At 42.8% G+C, this 17026-nt stretch overlaps 1 protein-coding gene across 2 annotated transcripts in view; it reads left to right on the top strand.

Annotated features, from left to right (window-relative positions):
- The first annotated feature begins 1471 nt into the window (after nt 1-1471).
- MAP3K3 (mitogen-activated protein kinase kinase kinase 3) overlaps nt 1472-17026 on the top strand; it is a 52292-nt gene continuing 36737 nt past the window's right edge. The window contains exons 1-4 of one of the 2 annotated variants that reach the window (XM_030541089.1): nt 1472-1570; nt 10697-10818; nt 11223-11312; nt 16836-16876. In XM_030541089.1, coding sequence (XP_030396949.1) covers nt 1567-1570; nt 10697-10818; nt 11223-11312; nt 16836-16876 — 257 coding nt within the window. In that variant the 5' untranslated portion in view covers nt 1472-1566. The remainder of the gene's footprint in view (nt 1571-10696; nt 10819-11222; nt 11313-16835; nt 16877-17026) is intronic. The other variant, XM_030541090.1, reaches the window with a different exon arrangement.

The following is a 17026-nucleotide window of genomic DNA, read 5'->3' as shown; positions in this document are numbered from 1 at the left end:
TTCGTTTCACAGGGCTGTGAAAAAATTTGCATCCTTAGCACTGCAGAGATATTGACAATCATCTCTAGAGGTGAAGGGAACCAGCAGCTACCTAGCTTGTGTAAAGGAAAATCCTGCCTCCGCTAGAATTCTCTGAGCATCTTAACAAAGTAGCGGATAAAAGGGAACAGGCTGACATAATTTATTTGGATTTTCAAAAGCATTTTAGAGTCTTTCACATGAAGTTGTTAAGGAAACACAGTCAGGAGGGGAGTGATAATGGGATGCCTGCCATTACCTAAGACTGAAACCACATCTGGAATAAATGGTCTATTTTGATTGTGGCAAAAAATTAACTGTAAGGTTGCTAACCCTTGGGGTGGTTCTTGAAGCCCCAATTCTTGGAGTCATGTGAGAATCTTAGTCTTCATTTATTGCATTTTTTTTAATGAAGTGTTTGTGGCCTTCCTGGTGGTTCAGAAAATGTGAATTCTAAGAGCTCAACAATACCCATACTAAAAAGCTGAGTTTGTCTCAAGATTTTTTTTTAAGCTACACCCACAACTGTTGGGGAACCTGACTGTCCTTGAAGGCAGGAGCCTGACAATCCTGTAACAGAGAGGTGCCCTAGGCCTAGCATTTAATGATCTAGCAACTGCAGATGACCCCCAATTCATAGAGGTTAGCTAAAGAAACTAACCCAAGTAGGTGCATGGCCTGCAGAGGGGCAGATGAAGCACAAGGATGACTGCAGCTGAATAGTGGAGGGAACTATCTGAATCCCTCCCTTGCCTCATTACTTTAATTACATTTAATTAAACAGCCCGGCCCATCACTGTTCCCATTGCAAACCTGGGCAAGGCCACAACGCAGGGCAAGGTGCAGGCTCCCACTTACCCAGCCTCAGCTGTACCCTCACCAGCTGGCTCTGCAACCTACGCCTAATAGTGTAGGGGGCGGGTCTCAACTACCAGACAGACATCCATCAAGGTGATTGGCAGGTTTAGGGGCGGGGCTGCGCTGATACCGCCCCGTGACGATGGAGGGGCGGGGTCATCCGTCTGATTGGCGGGAGGCGGTGCAGCAGCTCTTCGGTTGTGATTGGCATGGAACGATTCGGCCCCCGTGACTGAGAGGGAGGGGCGGGCTCGCTGCCCGTGATTGGCAGGCGGAAACGTCGGGTGGGTTGGCTCGGTCCCTGTGATTGGCAGACAAGCGACGGGTCGGCCCCTGTGATTGGCAGGCGGCGGCGCCGGCGGCGGGCGCGTGCGTGCGCGCGCGGCGGCCGCTGAGCGGTTTGTTTTGCTGACGGTCCGTGCGCCCCGCGGAGGCGGTGAAGGGGAGAGACCGGGCCCCCCCCCCTCGCCCCATCCCGGTCCCGCCGCGGGGAGGGGCCGCTGCAAGGAGACGTTGTCTGCGGCGGCCGGGGCCTGGGAATGCGGCGGCGGCGGCGGCTCTGAGCCCTGCCCCCTCCTGGCCGCCATGGAGCCGCGGCCGTGACAGCCTGGGGCCGGAGACAGCGCGCCGGAGAGCAGCTCAGCCCCCGCCCCGCCCCGCCTGGGAGCGGGCCCGGCCGCCGCCGCCGAGATGGGTAGGGGTCGGCGAGTCTGAGGCGGGACTGTGGGCTCCGGTGGGGGGGGGGGCTGGCTGCGGCCGTTGGCTCCCGGGGAGGGAGTGGGTGAACTGCGCGCGCCCGGGCCCTACTGTGAGGGGGACATGGGAGGATCTGGGAACCCCCCCCCCGGTCTGTGGGTTTCGGCTCCTGTTGATCTCCCCATTCAGGGCCCAACTGAGAGCGCCGCCCCGCCATCCAGGTTCACGTGCCTGCCCCCTGGGTTGCACGCTGGACTCCCCCCCCCCCTTCCTGCCACCCGCACCCTGGGGTGCCGTGCCGGCTGGGGCTCGCCTGGGCCGGATGCCCCGGCTGTGCTTTGCCCTGCGGGGTTCCGAGGGAGGCCCTAGCAGGGGAGACTCGCTTCTTCCATCGCATGAGCCTGCCGACACGCTGCATCCCGCGAGGCCTCTGCTGGGCACAGCCTGGTCTAAAGCCCTATCCACGGTGGTGTGCAGAGCCCCCCAGGGAGGTGTTTATTCCCGGCCAGTTACGGGCATAATTGCTATGCTGACTCCAACAACGAGGGAAGATGCAAAAACTCTGCCAGGGTCAGTTATGGAGTAACTGTGTGCCTACCCCCGATAAGTAATAGTTGTCTTCTACCCTTAAACGTGGGTTTGTATCCCTTATCTTTTTTCTTGTCTACTGTAACAATGGATGTTAGATTATTCCTAGAAGTGTCTAATGATTTCTTTGAATTCTACCAAGCTCTTTGTCTTGTGGCAGTGAGTTCCATTGGTTAATTAAGTGGTGGTGTGTGAAAAAGTATTTCCTCAGCTCCTTTTAATATTTTTTGACTTTGGGTTTCATTCTTGTATTATGAGAATGTAAACAGCACCTCTGGTATTTTTTATTATACTTTTGTCATGGGCCCTTTTTTACCTCATCTTGAAATTAAATCCTGCTTGAAAACTGTTCTTGAACCTGGCTGGAACTAATATAGTTTCTTGCTCCAGTGTCAAGGGTCTTATATTTTGAAGAAGTTATGGTGATTCTGTTATTGCCTGATGGTATTTGACAATTAGTGATATTTGAGGAATGTAAACATTGTGTGAATTTTTTAAAAACCAATATTTTTGATTGGTAATGTAAAATACATTTTCTATAATTTTGATCAGGAGCTTGGAGAGTATTTCGGTAAAATTCTAAAAATATACAGCAACATTTTCAAACACTGATGTTTAAAGTCAGACACTTTTGGAAGGTGAATGAGCATCCACAGCTCCTCTGACTTTGACTGAAGTTGTGGAAACTTAGCACTTCTAAGAATCAGGCCACATATTTTGAAATATGGATTTAGGTGCTTTGCTGTAGGAACCCAAATGTGAAAATTTTGGCCATAGCACTATTTGTGACTTGGAATTTTATCAGTCTTTAGTCTCCCATGTGAAGCTTCCATTCAATCCTCATTTGTTTTACTAAATTCAGACAATAGCATTTTTAGACAAGTAATGGAGCTGAAGAGCTGTTATCAGTTGCCACCATAGGCTGTCATAATTCAATCAGAACTGTTGGAGTTAATGTTTTAGGAAGATGTGAACTGTAGAGGGAAGTGCCTTACAAGGTTTTCTGAGTTTACCTGGTTTCTTGTTTAGTCCGAAATTAAGTCCATTGTAAACCAGGAGAAAAGTTTAATTTACGTAAACTAGAGCTTACACTTGAGACCATGTTTGTATACTGGCAAAGAAAGTACTTTTATTAACCTAACTGCAGAGTTGTGTAGTTGCACTGTTTTGGGAGTTGCAACTTGGATTTTTTTCTGAAGTTATCTGGTTTGCTAAACCTCTTCTATTTAGTCTCCTGCATATAATTAGTTCTTATGTTAAAATATAAATCCATGCAGCATCACTGACAATGCTTAAAACAAATGTACGTAATTTGGTTTAATTCTTATAAATTAAAATGCTGATGCATTTAGCTCCATGACTCGGTCATGCTTAGAAATGGAGGCAGAATAGTCTGGTGTTTTGCTCTGTAGAAACAGACATGAAGGTCTTTAAACACACAATACTTGAGAAAATGAAAGTCTGCCTTCCACTAAAATGCTTACTAATCACAATCATATAGCTAATATTTGTGTGTGCGCTCATGAGTTGCAAAATGAAAAGGGGTGACTTTACCGGCTGTTAAACTAATGAATGCCATCCAGCTTTGTACAATTGCTCTTAACTTATGAGCAGAAAAGCACTATTACTGTATAGCCATGATTATTTAGATGTCTTTGATGATATAAAAGAAGATTGGATAATTGATTCAGATAATGGAGGGAATTTTCAACATGATAGACATCAGGAGACAATGACTCAGTTTTGGATAGATGTTTGGATAGTCTAGGTTATACTGTATTATTCTTTACATTGTTCCATCTAGCTTTCTACTTTTCTTCATAAATTACCCTAAAAAACTTAGTTAATATACTGAGTAGTGAAAGGGATATTAGTTTTGCAATTTGACATAACTCCAACAGTGCTGAAGTGCATTAAAGTTGATTCTCTTGCACTTTATAAGAGGTTACCACTAAATTTAAATTCTGTGCAGAGCTTTTCAGCGGTGTCGGAGAAGCTGATACTGCTTTTGTTAAAGAGAAACATGTGCGTATATTTGAGAAGCAGTGGGGAGAGCTGTGTTGAGACTGAATGTCTTGTGCTAGACCTAGACTGAAATGCTCATTGCAGGCCCAGCTGCAGTTGAGTCTGTCCCTCAATCTGCTTTTTTCCTGCCTGTGTCATTTCCTTCCCTTGGCTCACACACTTACCCGTAAGCTTTTAGGCTTTACTGCATTGACAGCCACTGTTGCATTATGGGGGAGGGGGAAGGAATAAGCCTGCCATTAACAACCAGTTTTCAATTCTTAACTGTTTTGTTAAAATTTAAAATAGGGAGTCAGTTTTTTTCTATGCCTTTCAGTCACAGAGAGGAGCTTTGGCTTTTGACATTTGTAAGGCAAGTGAGTTGCAAATTTCTAAGACACTGTCAAAAGTGAAGACATAAGCCTCTGATAGTGAGATTAGCAAGTTACCATAGAATTTCTCTAATGCAGTGTTGTACTAATAGTAATTGTTTTACAATAGTGCCCAGAGGTCTGAATCAGGGGATTGAGGCCTTTTATGCTAGGTGCTGTACAGACATGTAATAAAAGCAGACCCTGAACATGTAGTGCAATTTTGTGTCATTAATACTTTACTTTTACAAAATACCCTAGGGTACACTGACCAATGTGCACTGAAGGACTATAAATTACACTTGTTCAGTGAAAACAAGCTTTAAGCTGTAGTTTGGTATTTCTAACTTGTAAAATTCATTGATTGCCATGAGCTTCCCAGTCATTGGATCAAACTAACCAGGTGCCTCTGTTAAGAAGTGTGCATCTTTCTTACAAGTAAACAGTGGACACTACGCTGTCACCATCCCTCCAATTTTCATACCATGCAAACTTGTTTATAGGGGTTTACAGGCTTCCTGTTTTTAACCAATGTGCAGATGCTTCTACTTTGTGATTTTGCTTTAAACTATTTCCATCCCTGCCATAGCAAATTCTCTGTCTTCGTTTATTACACAGATCTGAGTGAATTTTAAATGAAATAAATGCTTTACACAAGGAATAACTTTCCTTGTAAGTAGCAATTCCCCTTTATCAATGTTATAACATCCTGGCGTGTAGTTTTTAAAACATGAAAAGCATTTCCTGGACAACATCTTTCCTGCACAAAGCAGAACTGTGTTTCCCAGACCTGCTGGAGACATAGCAAAACAGGGTGTCTCAGTGCTCTTCAAAAGTTGTTTAAATTTCATTTGTAGTAACTTCTGCATTGTGCCATACAACTGATAGTGCTGCAAATACTTCACTTTTTTTAAAGCTGAGGGTGTAAAATCTTGATGTTAAAATGTCTGTTGACCTATATAAAATAAAGACTTTCAAATTTGTATTTCCATTGCCATACAGACCTTAACTGAAGTTACACTTTGATATAAAATGAGTTAAAATCAAATATTTGGTATTCAGTTTGCTTTAAAAATGGAGATTGGTGTCTGATCTTCATTTTCCCAGGTCACCAGAATGAACTTAAACAAACAAAGTCTATCATATGTTATAACACTAGGGAGCATTTAGCCAATCAAATTGCCTCCTTGGCCGGAAACATTCAGCCATCTTGCTTATTTGACTTTGGGGTCATCATGTGTCTGTGAAGGACATCAAAATAAACAGTCTACTGTTAAAACTGCAGTACAGCATTGTATCTGAACTTGAAGGGGCTCAGTGTCTTGACCTGTTTCAAATTTGCAGGATTGGACTCGAATGTGTCAGAATTAACTAGACCACATTTTACACTTTTGTTATAAAGGCAATGGACAAATCCAAGACATGAAATTTCCTTCCCCAGCCCAGTTCTCTAGTACTGTTTAAAAAGACCACCAGGTTGGAGACAATTTGAAACATACATCTTTTACATGGCTGTGTTTATGGACGATACCATGATACCCATAGTCAGTGTTGGTATAATAGTATTACTATGCGTGCATGCACAGCAAACTCTGATATTAGATCTTATATTAGATTTTAGATTTCTATCCCTGTGGTCCTCTATTGTGGGCCCTCGCCACTTCTGTGCTGTTGGCTATACTTTCAGGTAGTATCCCAGTCCCATAGGTTTTCTTGTGGTTTTACAATCACATTTTTCTAGTTTTAAACTTTCTCCTTTTTGTTGGGGTGTGAAACACCTGCGCTAACAGGAGTAAAATGATTGATTGTATAATGGAAGCAGTAAAATTAAGTGCTGTCAAATGCAAAATGTAAACAAATTTGATTACAGAGATCCTTATTTTTCAGTATGGAAGAAAGGAGATCTACTTACGTGGCCAGGAACAGTTAGTTTAATTTCATTATTTTTGAGTACTGGATTCTCAACTTTAAGGTTCCATTGATTTTAAATCTTAGGCTATATTGAGACACACCATGGGCTAGTCTACATGATGGTGGCTGGAGTAATGCACTCTGTGGGGGAACATAAGAGTAGCCATAGTGAGTCAGACCATTGGTCCATCTAGTCCAGTACCCTGTCATCCAACAGTGACTGGTGCCAGATGCTTCAGAGGGAGTAAATAGAACAGCAGCTTGAGTGATCCATCACCTGTTGTCCAGTTGGAGGTTTAGGGATACCCAGAGCATGGGGTTTTGTCCCAGACCATCTTGGCTAATAGCCATGGATACACCTATCCTCCGTGAACTTATCTAATTTTCTTTTGAACCCAGTTATACTTTTGGCCTTTACAACACCCCCGGCAATGAGTTCCGCGGTTTGACTATGCACTGTGTGAAGTACTTCCTTTAGTTTGTTTTAAACCTCCTGCTGCCTATTATTTTCATTGGTTGCCCTCTAAATCTCATGTTATATGAGGGGGTAAACTCTTCCCTGTTCACTTTCTCTATACCAGTCATGATTTTATAGACCTCTATTATATCCCCCTTTAGTCATCTCTTCTAAGCTCAACAGTCCCAGTCTTTTTAATCTCTCCTCCATACCCCTAATCATTTTTTGTTAACTCCTCTATACTTTTTCCAATTCTAATATCTTGTTTGGGATGGGGCTATCAGAATTGCACAGAGCATTCAAGGTGTGGGTGTACTATGGATTTATGTAGTGCCATGATGATATTTTCTCTTAGCTATCCCTTTCCCAGTGGCTCCTAACATTCTGTTGGGTTTTTTGACATTGGCTTAACTGTTCTTGTTGAAGTCTGTAGAAACTTTACCAGTACCATCAATTGGAACAGAGTTAGGTCAATGCTGAGTGCTGCTGGAAATCCCACAAAAGTCTCCAGGGCAGGAACTCTGTGTCTGCACAGAGCCTAGCAAAATAAGACTGACTCTGATTGGGGCTTTTGGGTGCTGTTTTGTTACAAATACATACGTTTCCCTCTTTTGCTTTGAGCTCATAATGGTTTACATTGCATTTTGGAAAAGTCTGATATATTCATCCCACATACACCTCCTTTGGGCATAATAATCTAACTTGTTCATTTGTTACTAGTAAGTCAATTACTGACCTGTCTTTTTATAAAAAAATAACCTAAATTCAGGAATAAATATTTGTAATCAAATGTGTAACATGAAATCAGGAATAAATATGCACCCTTTGCTTCATCAAATAAGAGTTTTTTTACAAATGCATATGTACAGGAGAAACATCTGTACTGCAATGTTCAGAAATGTCTCATGTTCCCATTGATTCTAAGACTGTTAGGCTTGTACTTATGTAAATCAATATCCTAGTGCAGAGGTAGGCAACCTATGGCATGTGTGCCAAAGGCGGCATGCAAGCTGACTTTCAATGGCATTCACATCACCCGGGTCCTGGCCACCGGTCTGGGGAGCTCTGCATTTGAATTTTAAATGAATCTTCTTAAACATTTTAAAAGCTTTATTTACTTTACATACAACAATAGTTTAGTTATATGTTATAGACTTATAGAAAGAGACCTTCTAAAAATGTTAATTTGGCATGCAAAATCTTAAATTAGAGTGAATAAATGAAGACTCGGCACACCACTTCTGAAAGGTTGCCGACCCCTGTCCTAGAGCAATAAGATGCATTCAGAGTGGATTTTTAAAAAAAATCAATGACTGTAACTGGGTTTTTTATTTTTAACTCGGGTTTTGTGAAAATTGTTCAAAAATTAGCCCTCGAGAGAGTTGGAAATTTCAGTTTAACCACACCATAAACTGATAGCTCTAAGTGCGTTGGGAAGGAGGGGAAATTGCATATCAAAGTCTGCATATCTAGGTAATTGTAATGTCAGGTTTATGACAGACCTTAAAATAGTACAGCCTAAAACTGGATAGAAAAGCTTTAACCTTGGCTATTGTGTTAGTATTTCTTACAACACCGCCAAACGTGAAACCTACATCAGTGGGTTTCTCTTCATCCAACTCTCTCCTGCTATCCCCACCCCAATTTTCTGCCCAAGACCAGCAAATTTCTGCAAGACTCCATAGAGGACAACACATTCTTTTCAGTTTGTTCAAAGTAGAGTTTATATTTGCGTCAGATTTTATAACCAGGTCACACTCCTTTTAGAGGAGATTTAACTGGATACAACATCTAAAGAAACAAACACCATAGAGTAAAACCATAGAGTTTTGATAAGCTTTACGTGCAGCAGTCCAAGAATATAGTATGTACACATGTGCCAATGACCAGATTGGCTAACTGATAACGTCCGATGCTTTGTTGCTCAGAATGCAAAGTGCTTCAAAAATGAAGCCAATAAGCCAGTAAGTAGTTTGAACAAAAATTCACGTGGCATGTACAACTCTCTCTACAGTATTTAGGTGATATTGAAAGCAAGGGACTAATTTCATTGAATGATTTGGCATAGGCTAAGCAGGTGTCTAGCTAACTCCTGCAGCACCTCCTGGTATTCTAGTTCTAGGCTTTCCACACAGCTCTGCCACTTCACCTCAGTCCTAAATTCAGACAGGCTCTGGAAGACTACACTGTATTGGTTACATGACAACTTTTAAACAAAAGGTCTTTTTTTTTTTTCCCTGACAGTTGGGTAATTATGTGAAAATGGAATATAGCTGATACAGTTTAGCAGCCTCACTATATCTTTGCTTGACTGTAACTGGGGGGAGGGTATTATAGTTTATAAACTCATCATAACTTTTTTTATGCTCATCTATGTTACAAATATGACCGAGTTAGGTGATAGGTTGTGAGCGCTGCAGTTAAAATTTGTAGTATCAGCAATGACTGTGTCCATGTAATTGGATTAAAACCTGGGACAATCCCAGGCATTAGCCTTGTTTAAGGGACATAGTAAGGTCTTGTGCACACCATCAGTTTAAACAAACTAACTAGGATAAGGAGACCCAGGACCTTTGACTGAGTTATATTTGTGGCATAGGCTAGGGAATTGCATTAATCAACACTTTCACAGTTCTAGCAAAGCAGAGGCCACTTGACTAGTACTGTCCTATAGTTAGCAGGCCACATGGGTGATGAAAAATTTGCTGAGGTGAGAACTGAAACTGACGTCAGCAGGTGGAGCAAATGTATTGTTTAGTTAGTGAGAAAAGGCAATGCAGGTCTTGCCATCTCACATCCACTTGAAGGCAGGGCCCCGGTAGTTGTGACAGGCAACACCTCAGAGTCCAGTTTATTCATAAGACTGACTATTGTGTCTAATAAAATGTCAGAGTTATTTATGTTGTTGCTACATCTACCTGCTCAGTTTTGGAAATAGATGCCACTGGTTTCTCATGATTAGCTCTTCAGGACAGAGACCATACCTGCCTCCTTTGTGTGGCACCTAGCGCACTGAACCCCAATCCTGATTAGAGCCTCAATGTACTTCTCTAGTATAAATAACATAATTAGTTGGTTTCACCCCAGTCATGGGTTCCTACCATGATCCTGAAGAGCTTGACCTGCATCTGCTAGCTCTACTCTGCAAGCAGTCAGTGCTCTTCTCATTGCTGACCTGTTCTGACTTGTGTTCTGAAGATGTTTTAGCTTCCTCAGGAGACAACCTTTGTTCTGTGAACCCTTGTTTTGGGGATATGGGGAGAAGTGCACTTGACAGCACAAATTTTTGAGACCTAGTAATAATTCAGAATAATTGATTGGCTGGTTCCTTTCTTGCTGTTATGCAGGCTAGCTCTATCATCAAGCAGTGAAGGCTCTCTGGGGTAGCAGAAAGTAAGGTTGGAAGGGGACAGATGTTAGCCAGTTTTCCTGTGGCAACAAAATGCCTACAACTAATCCTTCTAAGTGACCTAAATTACCCTGTAGCAAATTTTGCTAGGTGAACTGGACATGGTCCTGGGAGGCAGGAACTCCCATATTCGATTCTAGCTCTGACTGGACTTGGTTTGTGGCCTTAAACAACTCTCTACCCTTCCATTTACCTGCCTCTGAAATGAGGCTAATGTGTGTCTAACTCATACAGGTGTGATGGGGGTTAGTGGCTGTGAATGAAGATGTACTCTTGGCACTTGAAAAAAATCTTTGGTCTCTCAGCCAGAGGAACAAAAGTTTGAATTCCTGAAAGTTCCCCAATTGCTATTCACCAAAATAACTTCCCTCTTGTCAATTGCAGATGAGCAGGAGGCACTGAACTCCATCATGAAGGACTTGGTCGCACTCCAGATGGGCCGGCGTCACAGGCTGCCTGGCTTTGATACCATGAAGAATAAAGACGCTGCTCATTCCAACAAACAGGTAAAGGATTGTTTATTGGAGATTGAAAATTATGACCTGGCACAAGGGATTAGACTATAGTGGAAGTGGGTCCATTTGCTTCAAGTGCAGTAGGGCACCAGTGTTTAATGCAAGTCCTGGCATTGCAGAGGGATGTCTACTTAATGGGCTTTATACTCCCCTAATTTGGATTAGGTCATTGATTTAGGTTCACTTTGGGTTATTTTATTCCTTCTGTTGGACTAAAGCAGGCAATGTTTTGATTGTTCAGAGCAGCTCAATGATCTGCCTCACCCAGGTGTATGTAGAAAGACATTATCTGGGTAGATTGGCTGAAAATTCTACCACATGGCTTTCTTGTTTTAGCTTGCACAGTCCACCTTTTTTTATTTTTATAAACTAACATTAATATTTTTTCTTTTAAGAAAAAACACAATGCCAGCAGTCCAGCCCACCTGAGCAGCCCTACAATAACAAACCAGTGTGCCTGTGCAGTAGAAGAAAAAAAAATTCCGGTAAGAAAACTGGCTTCCATTTCAGTATTAGCAATTATAAATTAAGAGCACATTCATGCTCAGTGACCTTTACAGAGCTCATGCCTGTGTCTTGTAGCTGTAGAATATACCTTCCCCAGGGGAGTGCTGGAAGCCCCATTAGTTGAATTGTTTAAACTAATCTAGACAAAGCTCTGGAGATGGTTTTATAGGGAAGAATCCTGCACTGGCTTCTTAGCAGAAGGAGAGGAGGAGAAGATAAGATCTGTTTGGTTATCTGTCTCTGATAAGGTTGAATTCACTAGTCTTGAAGACCAAATTATCCTAGAAATTCCATCTGTACTGTATGCTATTTGTGTGCCATTTTAGTGCAAACTCCGCAATACCCCCAAGCCTTTTAATGTGCAAATATTTGTCCAGCACTTTCAGAGAATTCATTCAAGTCACTTGGGCTTAACGACAAATGGTCAAATGGCTTTAGAGGCATGGACCCAGTTTAAGCTTTGAGGCTGTTCCGTATATCAGGTTAAGTTCCTGCCTGCCCCTGACCTCTCAGTATTGAATGTATTGCCTCACTAATGTGGGGAAGGTCAACAGAGTTTAACACCCGTTATAGCAAAGTGTGGTTGACCCTGATGAAATGTGTAATCAGCCACGTTTACTACAGTTAGAGATGAACAATAGTCATGAGCCTCCCCAGTTAGCATTGAACTCTATTGCCCTGCTGGTTTGGGATCAGAGTTCAAAACCCATTATTTCTTAGATGGACACAGTCAGACTGGCTGTCATACTTGGGTCTCTGATCCATTCATCCATCAATTCATTGGTCTGTTTTTCCATGTAATTGTATTTCCCAAGCAAGGGATGCTCAGTCGGGTAAAAGTTAGTTCACTGTCATTTCAGGATCAAATTCTGGCGCATTCAGGAAGTGGGAATGAACCTGGTGTGGTTTCTTGATCTACACCCGATTTGTCCATCATACAAAATCTTCCCTCCATTGTGCACAATTAGCGCTCTGCTCAGAAGAGTTTTAGGATTGGGGATGTAAGTGTCGAGACTGTGCAGTGTCTTACTGAACTGTGCCCCTCTCAAGCTAGTGCTTAGTCCAGTGGCGTTCAACTTCTTGTCTGAGCCTCCCTTATGATAGATGGAGGGCCCCTTCCCAGAATCCCATTGTGCTTTGCCATATCACAGTGGTGACCAGGTCTTTCTTTTCTTTTCCTTTTTCCACTCCTTTGTTTCCGTTCTGTCTCCCTGTGCATGTTATCCTATTTTTGTTTTCTTTTTGTTTTTCCCTTTCCCCATTCCCTCACTCATCAGAATGTTACATGCAGCATAGCGTGGGGGAGTCTATAGAAAGCTCTTTGGAGCTGAGCTGTTTGTTGTGAGCATAGATGGTTTGAGCCAGCAAGTTGCTTCCTGAGCCTGTAGTCTTGTGTAACCCTATTCCCCTGTGGAATAGTCACTAGAACGGGGAGGATTGATTTCAAGAAACTACCCACTGCTTCACCCATAGCAGCGTGTTATTTGCGGAGAGTCAGACTAGATTTGGGGTCATGCTGCTTTACTCAACCTCATGGCTCTTCTCTCTGCTTGTGGCACACACCTCCCTCCCACAATTTAATCTAGGATCTGTGTGGAGGCCCACAGGTTGAAGAAACATTGGCTTGGTCCATTGCCCTCATGAGCAGTAGATACAAGTTTCTTAACTAAGCTATGTGTATTTCTCCGTGAATGTTGTCTTGGACAATGAGTCTATTGGTTTTCTGCCTTGTACCCTAACTCTGCCTGAGTATCCAGAAATCTGCTGTGCTTGGGCTCATATTGCCAAGGATCGTAGGTAACTGCCAGGAATCCAGCTCTCTCTCCCAGTATTTCCTGTACTGTCACTGATTGTCCATGGATCTATATATAGATCCTAAGTTTAGCTTCTAACAGACTTTCAGCCCCATGTAGTTCTACTGAAACACAGATAAATTCCGAGAACTTCATCCCAACCTTAGACTTCTCCTCACATGCTTGACTCCTCATTGAGTCTCCCACAGTGCTCAAGAAGGCATTGAAGGGATGATATTGACATGCTGACAAAGGATTAGTTCAGCCTGTGTGTCTGAGGAATGCTTAAAAGGGAAGCGAGTAAAGCAATCCAATTCTTAAACTCCCTTTAGAGGTGTTCTTTACTTTCATGCACTCTTGTGCAGTGTTACTGTTGACTGTCTATACAGCTACCACCCTTTCACCCCAGGGAGGCTACTTTCAGTCACCAGATAATATTATCCCTGCCCTGGGTCATTAGTGGGGATAAAAACCTAGGACCTTTAGTGCTTGTAAAAGCCTATCCTTTAGGTTCTCAAACTGTGGGTTGAGACTCCATTTTAATGAGGTCGCCAAGGCTGGTGTTGGCCCTGGCCCCAGCAAGTCTCAAGCTCAAGCCCAAGCCCAAGCCCCACTGCCCAGGGCTGAAGTTACATGCCCACCCTCATTTTGTCGTCATTCTATTGTTACCCCAGTGTCTTACCTGTGTACTGGATTCTTATTTGTTATCCCTCTGTACATTATGCCATTAAGCTCTTGTAAGACACACATTATGTGTTCTCACCTAGTCAGCTGGAAAACATCTTTAATAACCTTTCATTCCTTCACTCTCTGCCCTCCTTTTTCTGGATTAGACAGCTGAACTGGAGTAAATACACAAAGTTCCCCTTTTGATGTCTCTGCATAAAATTCACCCTTCCCTGTCATGGGTTGGTCTGCTTACTGTTGGATGGCACTGCCTCCTGGCAGTTCTGGGGATTAGATTACTCAGGCCTAAGCTCCTTCCAGTGGTTACACCCAGTCAGTTTCTCCTCTGTAGCCACTCTTTCACTCTCAGGAGCCACAGGTGTCCTCTTCCTGACTCAGCCCTCTGGCCAGGTCACTATTGTGATTTCCCTTGGGGGGAGGAGGGGGAGTTTATCAAGGTTCCTGCTCTCCAACAGTCTCAGACAGTCTTCTGCTACAGTGCTATTCCCACAATGGCTGGCTGGTGAACCTGGACCCACCATCTGCTCTGGGTTCCAGCTCAGGGATCTTCTACACAGCAGCCAAGGTCTGTTCCCTGCACCTTGCTGCCTTTCCCTGAGCCGCTTCCATATCTCCTATAGCCCTCGCTACTCCTCTGAGTTTGCCAGTCTCCATTCCCTTCTCCAGAGAGTAGCTTTAGGCAGCTCATCTCTGCAACCTCCAAACATTCCTCCTTGTTCCCAGGGAGTGACTGCAGCCTTTCCTAGCCACCCCCTCTATCCTGTCTCTTGTAGAAGCCCCACCTGTCCTTCCCAGGTGAGCTTCTCTCTAATTAGTTGCCTCCACCCTAAAGCTCCTCAGTTTGCAGTCTAGTTAGCTGATTGGGCTCATCTGGCCCAATTCAGCTCTTGTAGGGCCAGTGTGGGGAGCACACCCCTTGCACTCCCCCAATTCCTGAGTAAACTTTAGGAAAGTTTTATGTAAATTACTTTGGCTGAAGATCATTGTTCTTCTGGTCAGGACGCCCATTTGTCATGAACAATTACGCACCTACAGGACTTCTGCAAGAATACTGTGTACTGGCAGTGAATGTATGGGTCCCTTTGAACTGCCTTCTTGACCACTGGGTCTGCCAGATATTTCCTCTACCTTAAAGAGCATTTCCTACCCACTTTTCTTTTTTTTAAGTTCCTAGATATATGATTGCCTATTGTCTTTAAGGCTTTCACAGCTGGCTTCATCCACTCTAATCGCTTAGGGTTGTGCAGGAGAAATGATAATACCTTATGAGAGCAGATTTTTTTCCTTTTTGGTTTTTATCTTTGATCTAAATTGGAACTTGAACTTTATTCTCTAGTGGTTAAATGTGCTATACTTTCACTCCCTGTGCTGTCTAGCATCCTCTGAGTTTACAGTTTAGTGCACAGGTACCACATTGGGCACTTTAATGAAACCTTGGATAAGATGAAGGGCAAACCTTCTGCACTTTAAATGACATACAAGTTACTTGTATTATGAAAGTATTGGTTGTGACTTCCTCATAGGCTATGTTTATCTTAAAGCAGGGATTTAATGTCTTTTTATAAATAAAATGGCAAATCCTCCCTCATCTTTATAGCATTTATTATGAGGTATCAGACAGGACATCTACATTGCAGAAGAAAACCCTGCAACAGCAAGTCTCAAAGCCTGTGTCAACTGACTTGGGCTTGTGCTATGAGACTAAAAATAACAATGTAGACATTCCCTCTCAGGATCTAATTATAACTGTAGACTCTAGACAGGGCCAGTTCAGTAGCACCCAACTCTCTAAGTACTATAGTGCCATGAGAAGTAATTCAACCAGTCATGATCTCTTCTTCCCAGCTAATTTGCATGCTGAAGTTCTGTTATTTGAAATGAATTGGAGGAGAGCAATGCTATACTAATGTAAGGAATTCTCATGGTTTGGTTACTTGCCTCCTACATCTGTTGCTGCTCTTTGAAAGTTCCACGGCCTCCTTGCATCATCAATGAGTAACTGGACAAAATGAGCACACGCACTCTTGCTCGTGCTCCCCTTCTGGTGCATGGGGCCAGGGATGGCCCCTTTCTCTGTTCCTTCACTTCCCATAGTCCCCCGCCCCTTCACATTCTTTGTCACCATCTCATGCTGCTTCCCCATGCTCCCCTTAGCACCTGATGGTGCAGCATTCTCCTGTCTTTCCCCCCACACACACACACTTTTCCCACATTCCTGTTCATATTACATATGTGAAGTCCTCCTCTTATCTGCCCAGCGTTCCTGTGAGTCTTGATAGAAGAGGAAATAATAGAATACCTGATAACTATGCCTGTCACATATCAGTTTTGTGTCCTAGAAGTTTACTTGGTAAATTTACCTAGATATTTAAAAAAGAAAAAAATTACCCTTTGTCCCAGATAACCAAGCTAATATGTCAGTTGCAAATTTGAGACAGATATGTTCCTGACTACTTTATGTTGCTGTGGTGATACAAAATAGCGTCGAATCCATTTTAACTGGCTTGTATGCACCAGATACACATCTCATTTTACATAACCGTGAGATAGTAAATTTGAGATGTAACAAGATTAATGCTGCTTATAAATTCCTAGTCTGCAGGGGGGTGATACTGGGAGAAAGATACTAGTTGAAAAATGCTTCTGCTTGGGTGGAATGAGTTGGGAGGAAGGGACCAACAAAAATGATGCTTCAATGACCACACCTATTGTGGAGCAGAATAGATGGAGAATCTGGTGGTTTCTGATGAATGCTTCCAGAAGCCAGGCTTCATTATTTGACATCAAATAGGTGAGAACTTATGGTATAAGAAACAGCCTGAGTACTGGAAAATTAAGGCTTTTTCTGGGACTAAAGTAGGGAGAAGGTTGAAATTGCAACTTATTTTAAAAGTGAGTGAGAACAGAGAACAAATTAATATTTTGTCACACGGGTCCTCATTGTATGCTTTGTTATAACTTATGAAATATGCCAAAGAATTTGATAATGGACTAATCTTCTGTTTTGTCTCTCTTGGGCAGAATGATGTAAGGATAAAGTTTGAACATAATGGGGAAAGACGGTAAGTTTTTGTGTTCACTGTTCTCATATACAGTGTTTCTGATAAAGTACACTAGTCAGACTAAATGGATGTGGGCTTCACAGGAATTCCACATGGTGCATGCCATTATATCTTTGAGCTTATGGTGGGTTTCTGTCTAAAATGGCTTAC

This window comes from Gopherus evgoodei, chromosome 23, assembly GCF_007399415.2.
Source record: "Gopherus evgoodei ecotype Sinaloan lineage chromosome 23, rGopEvg1_v1.p, whole genome shotgun sequence".
Taxonomy (NCBI): domain Eukaryota; kingdom Metazoa; phylum Chordata; order Testudines; family Testudinidae; genus Gopherus; species Gopherus evgoodei.
The sequence above is the reverse complement of the archived record's forward strand: the minus strand, read 5'-3'. Positions and strand labels throughout refer to the sequence as shown.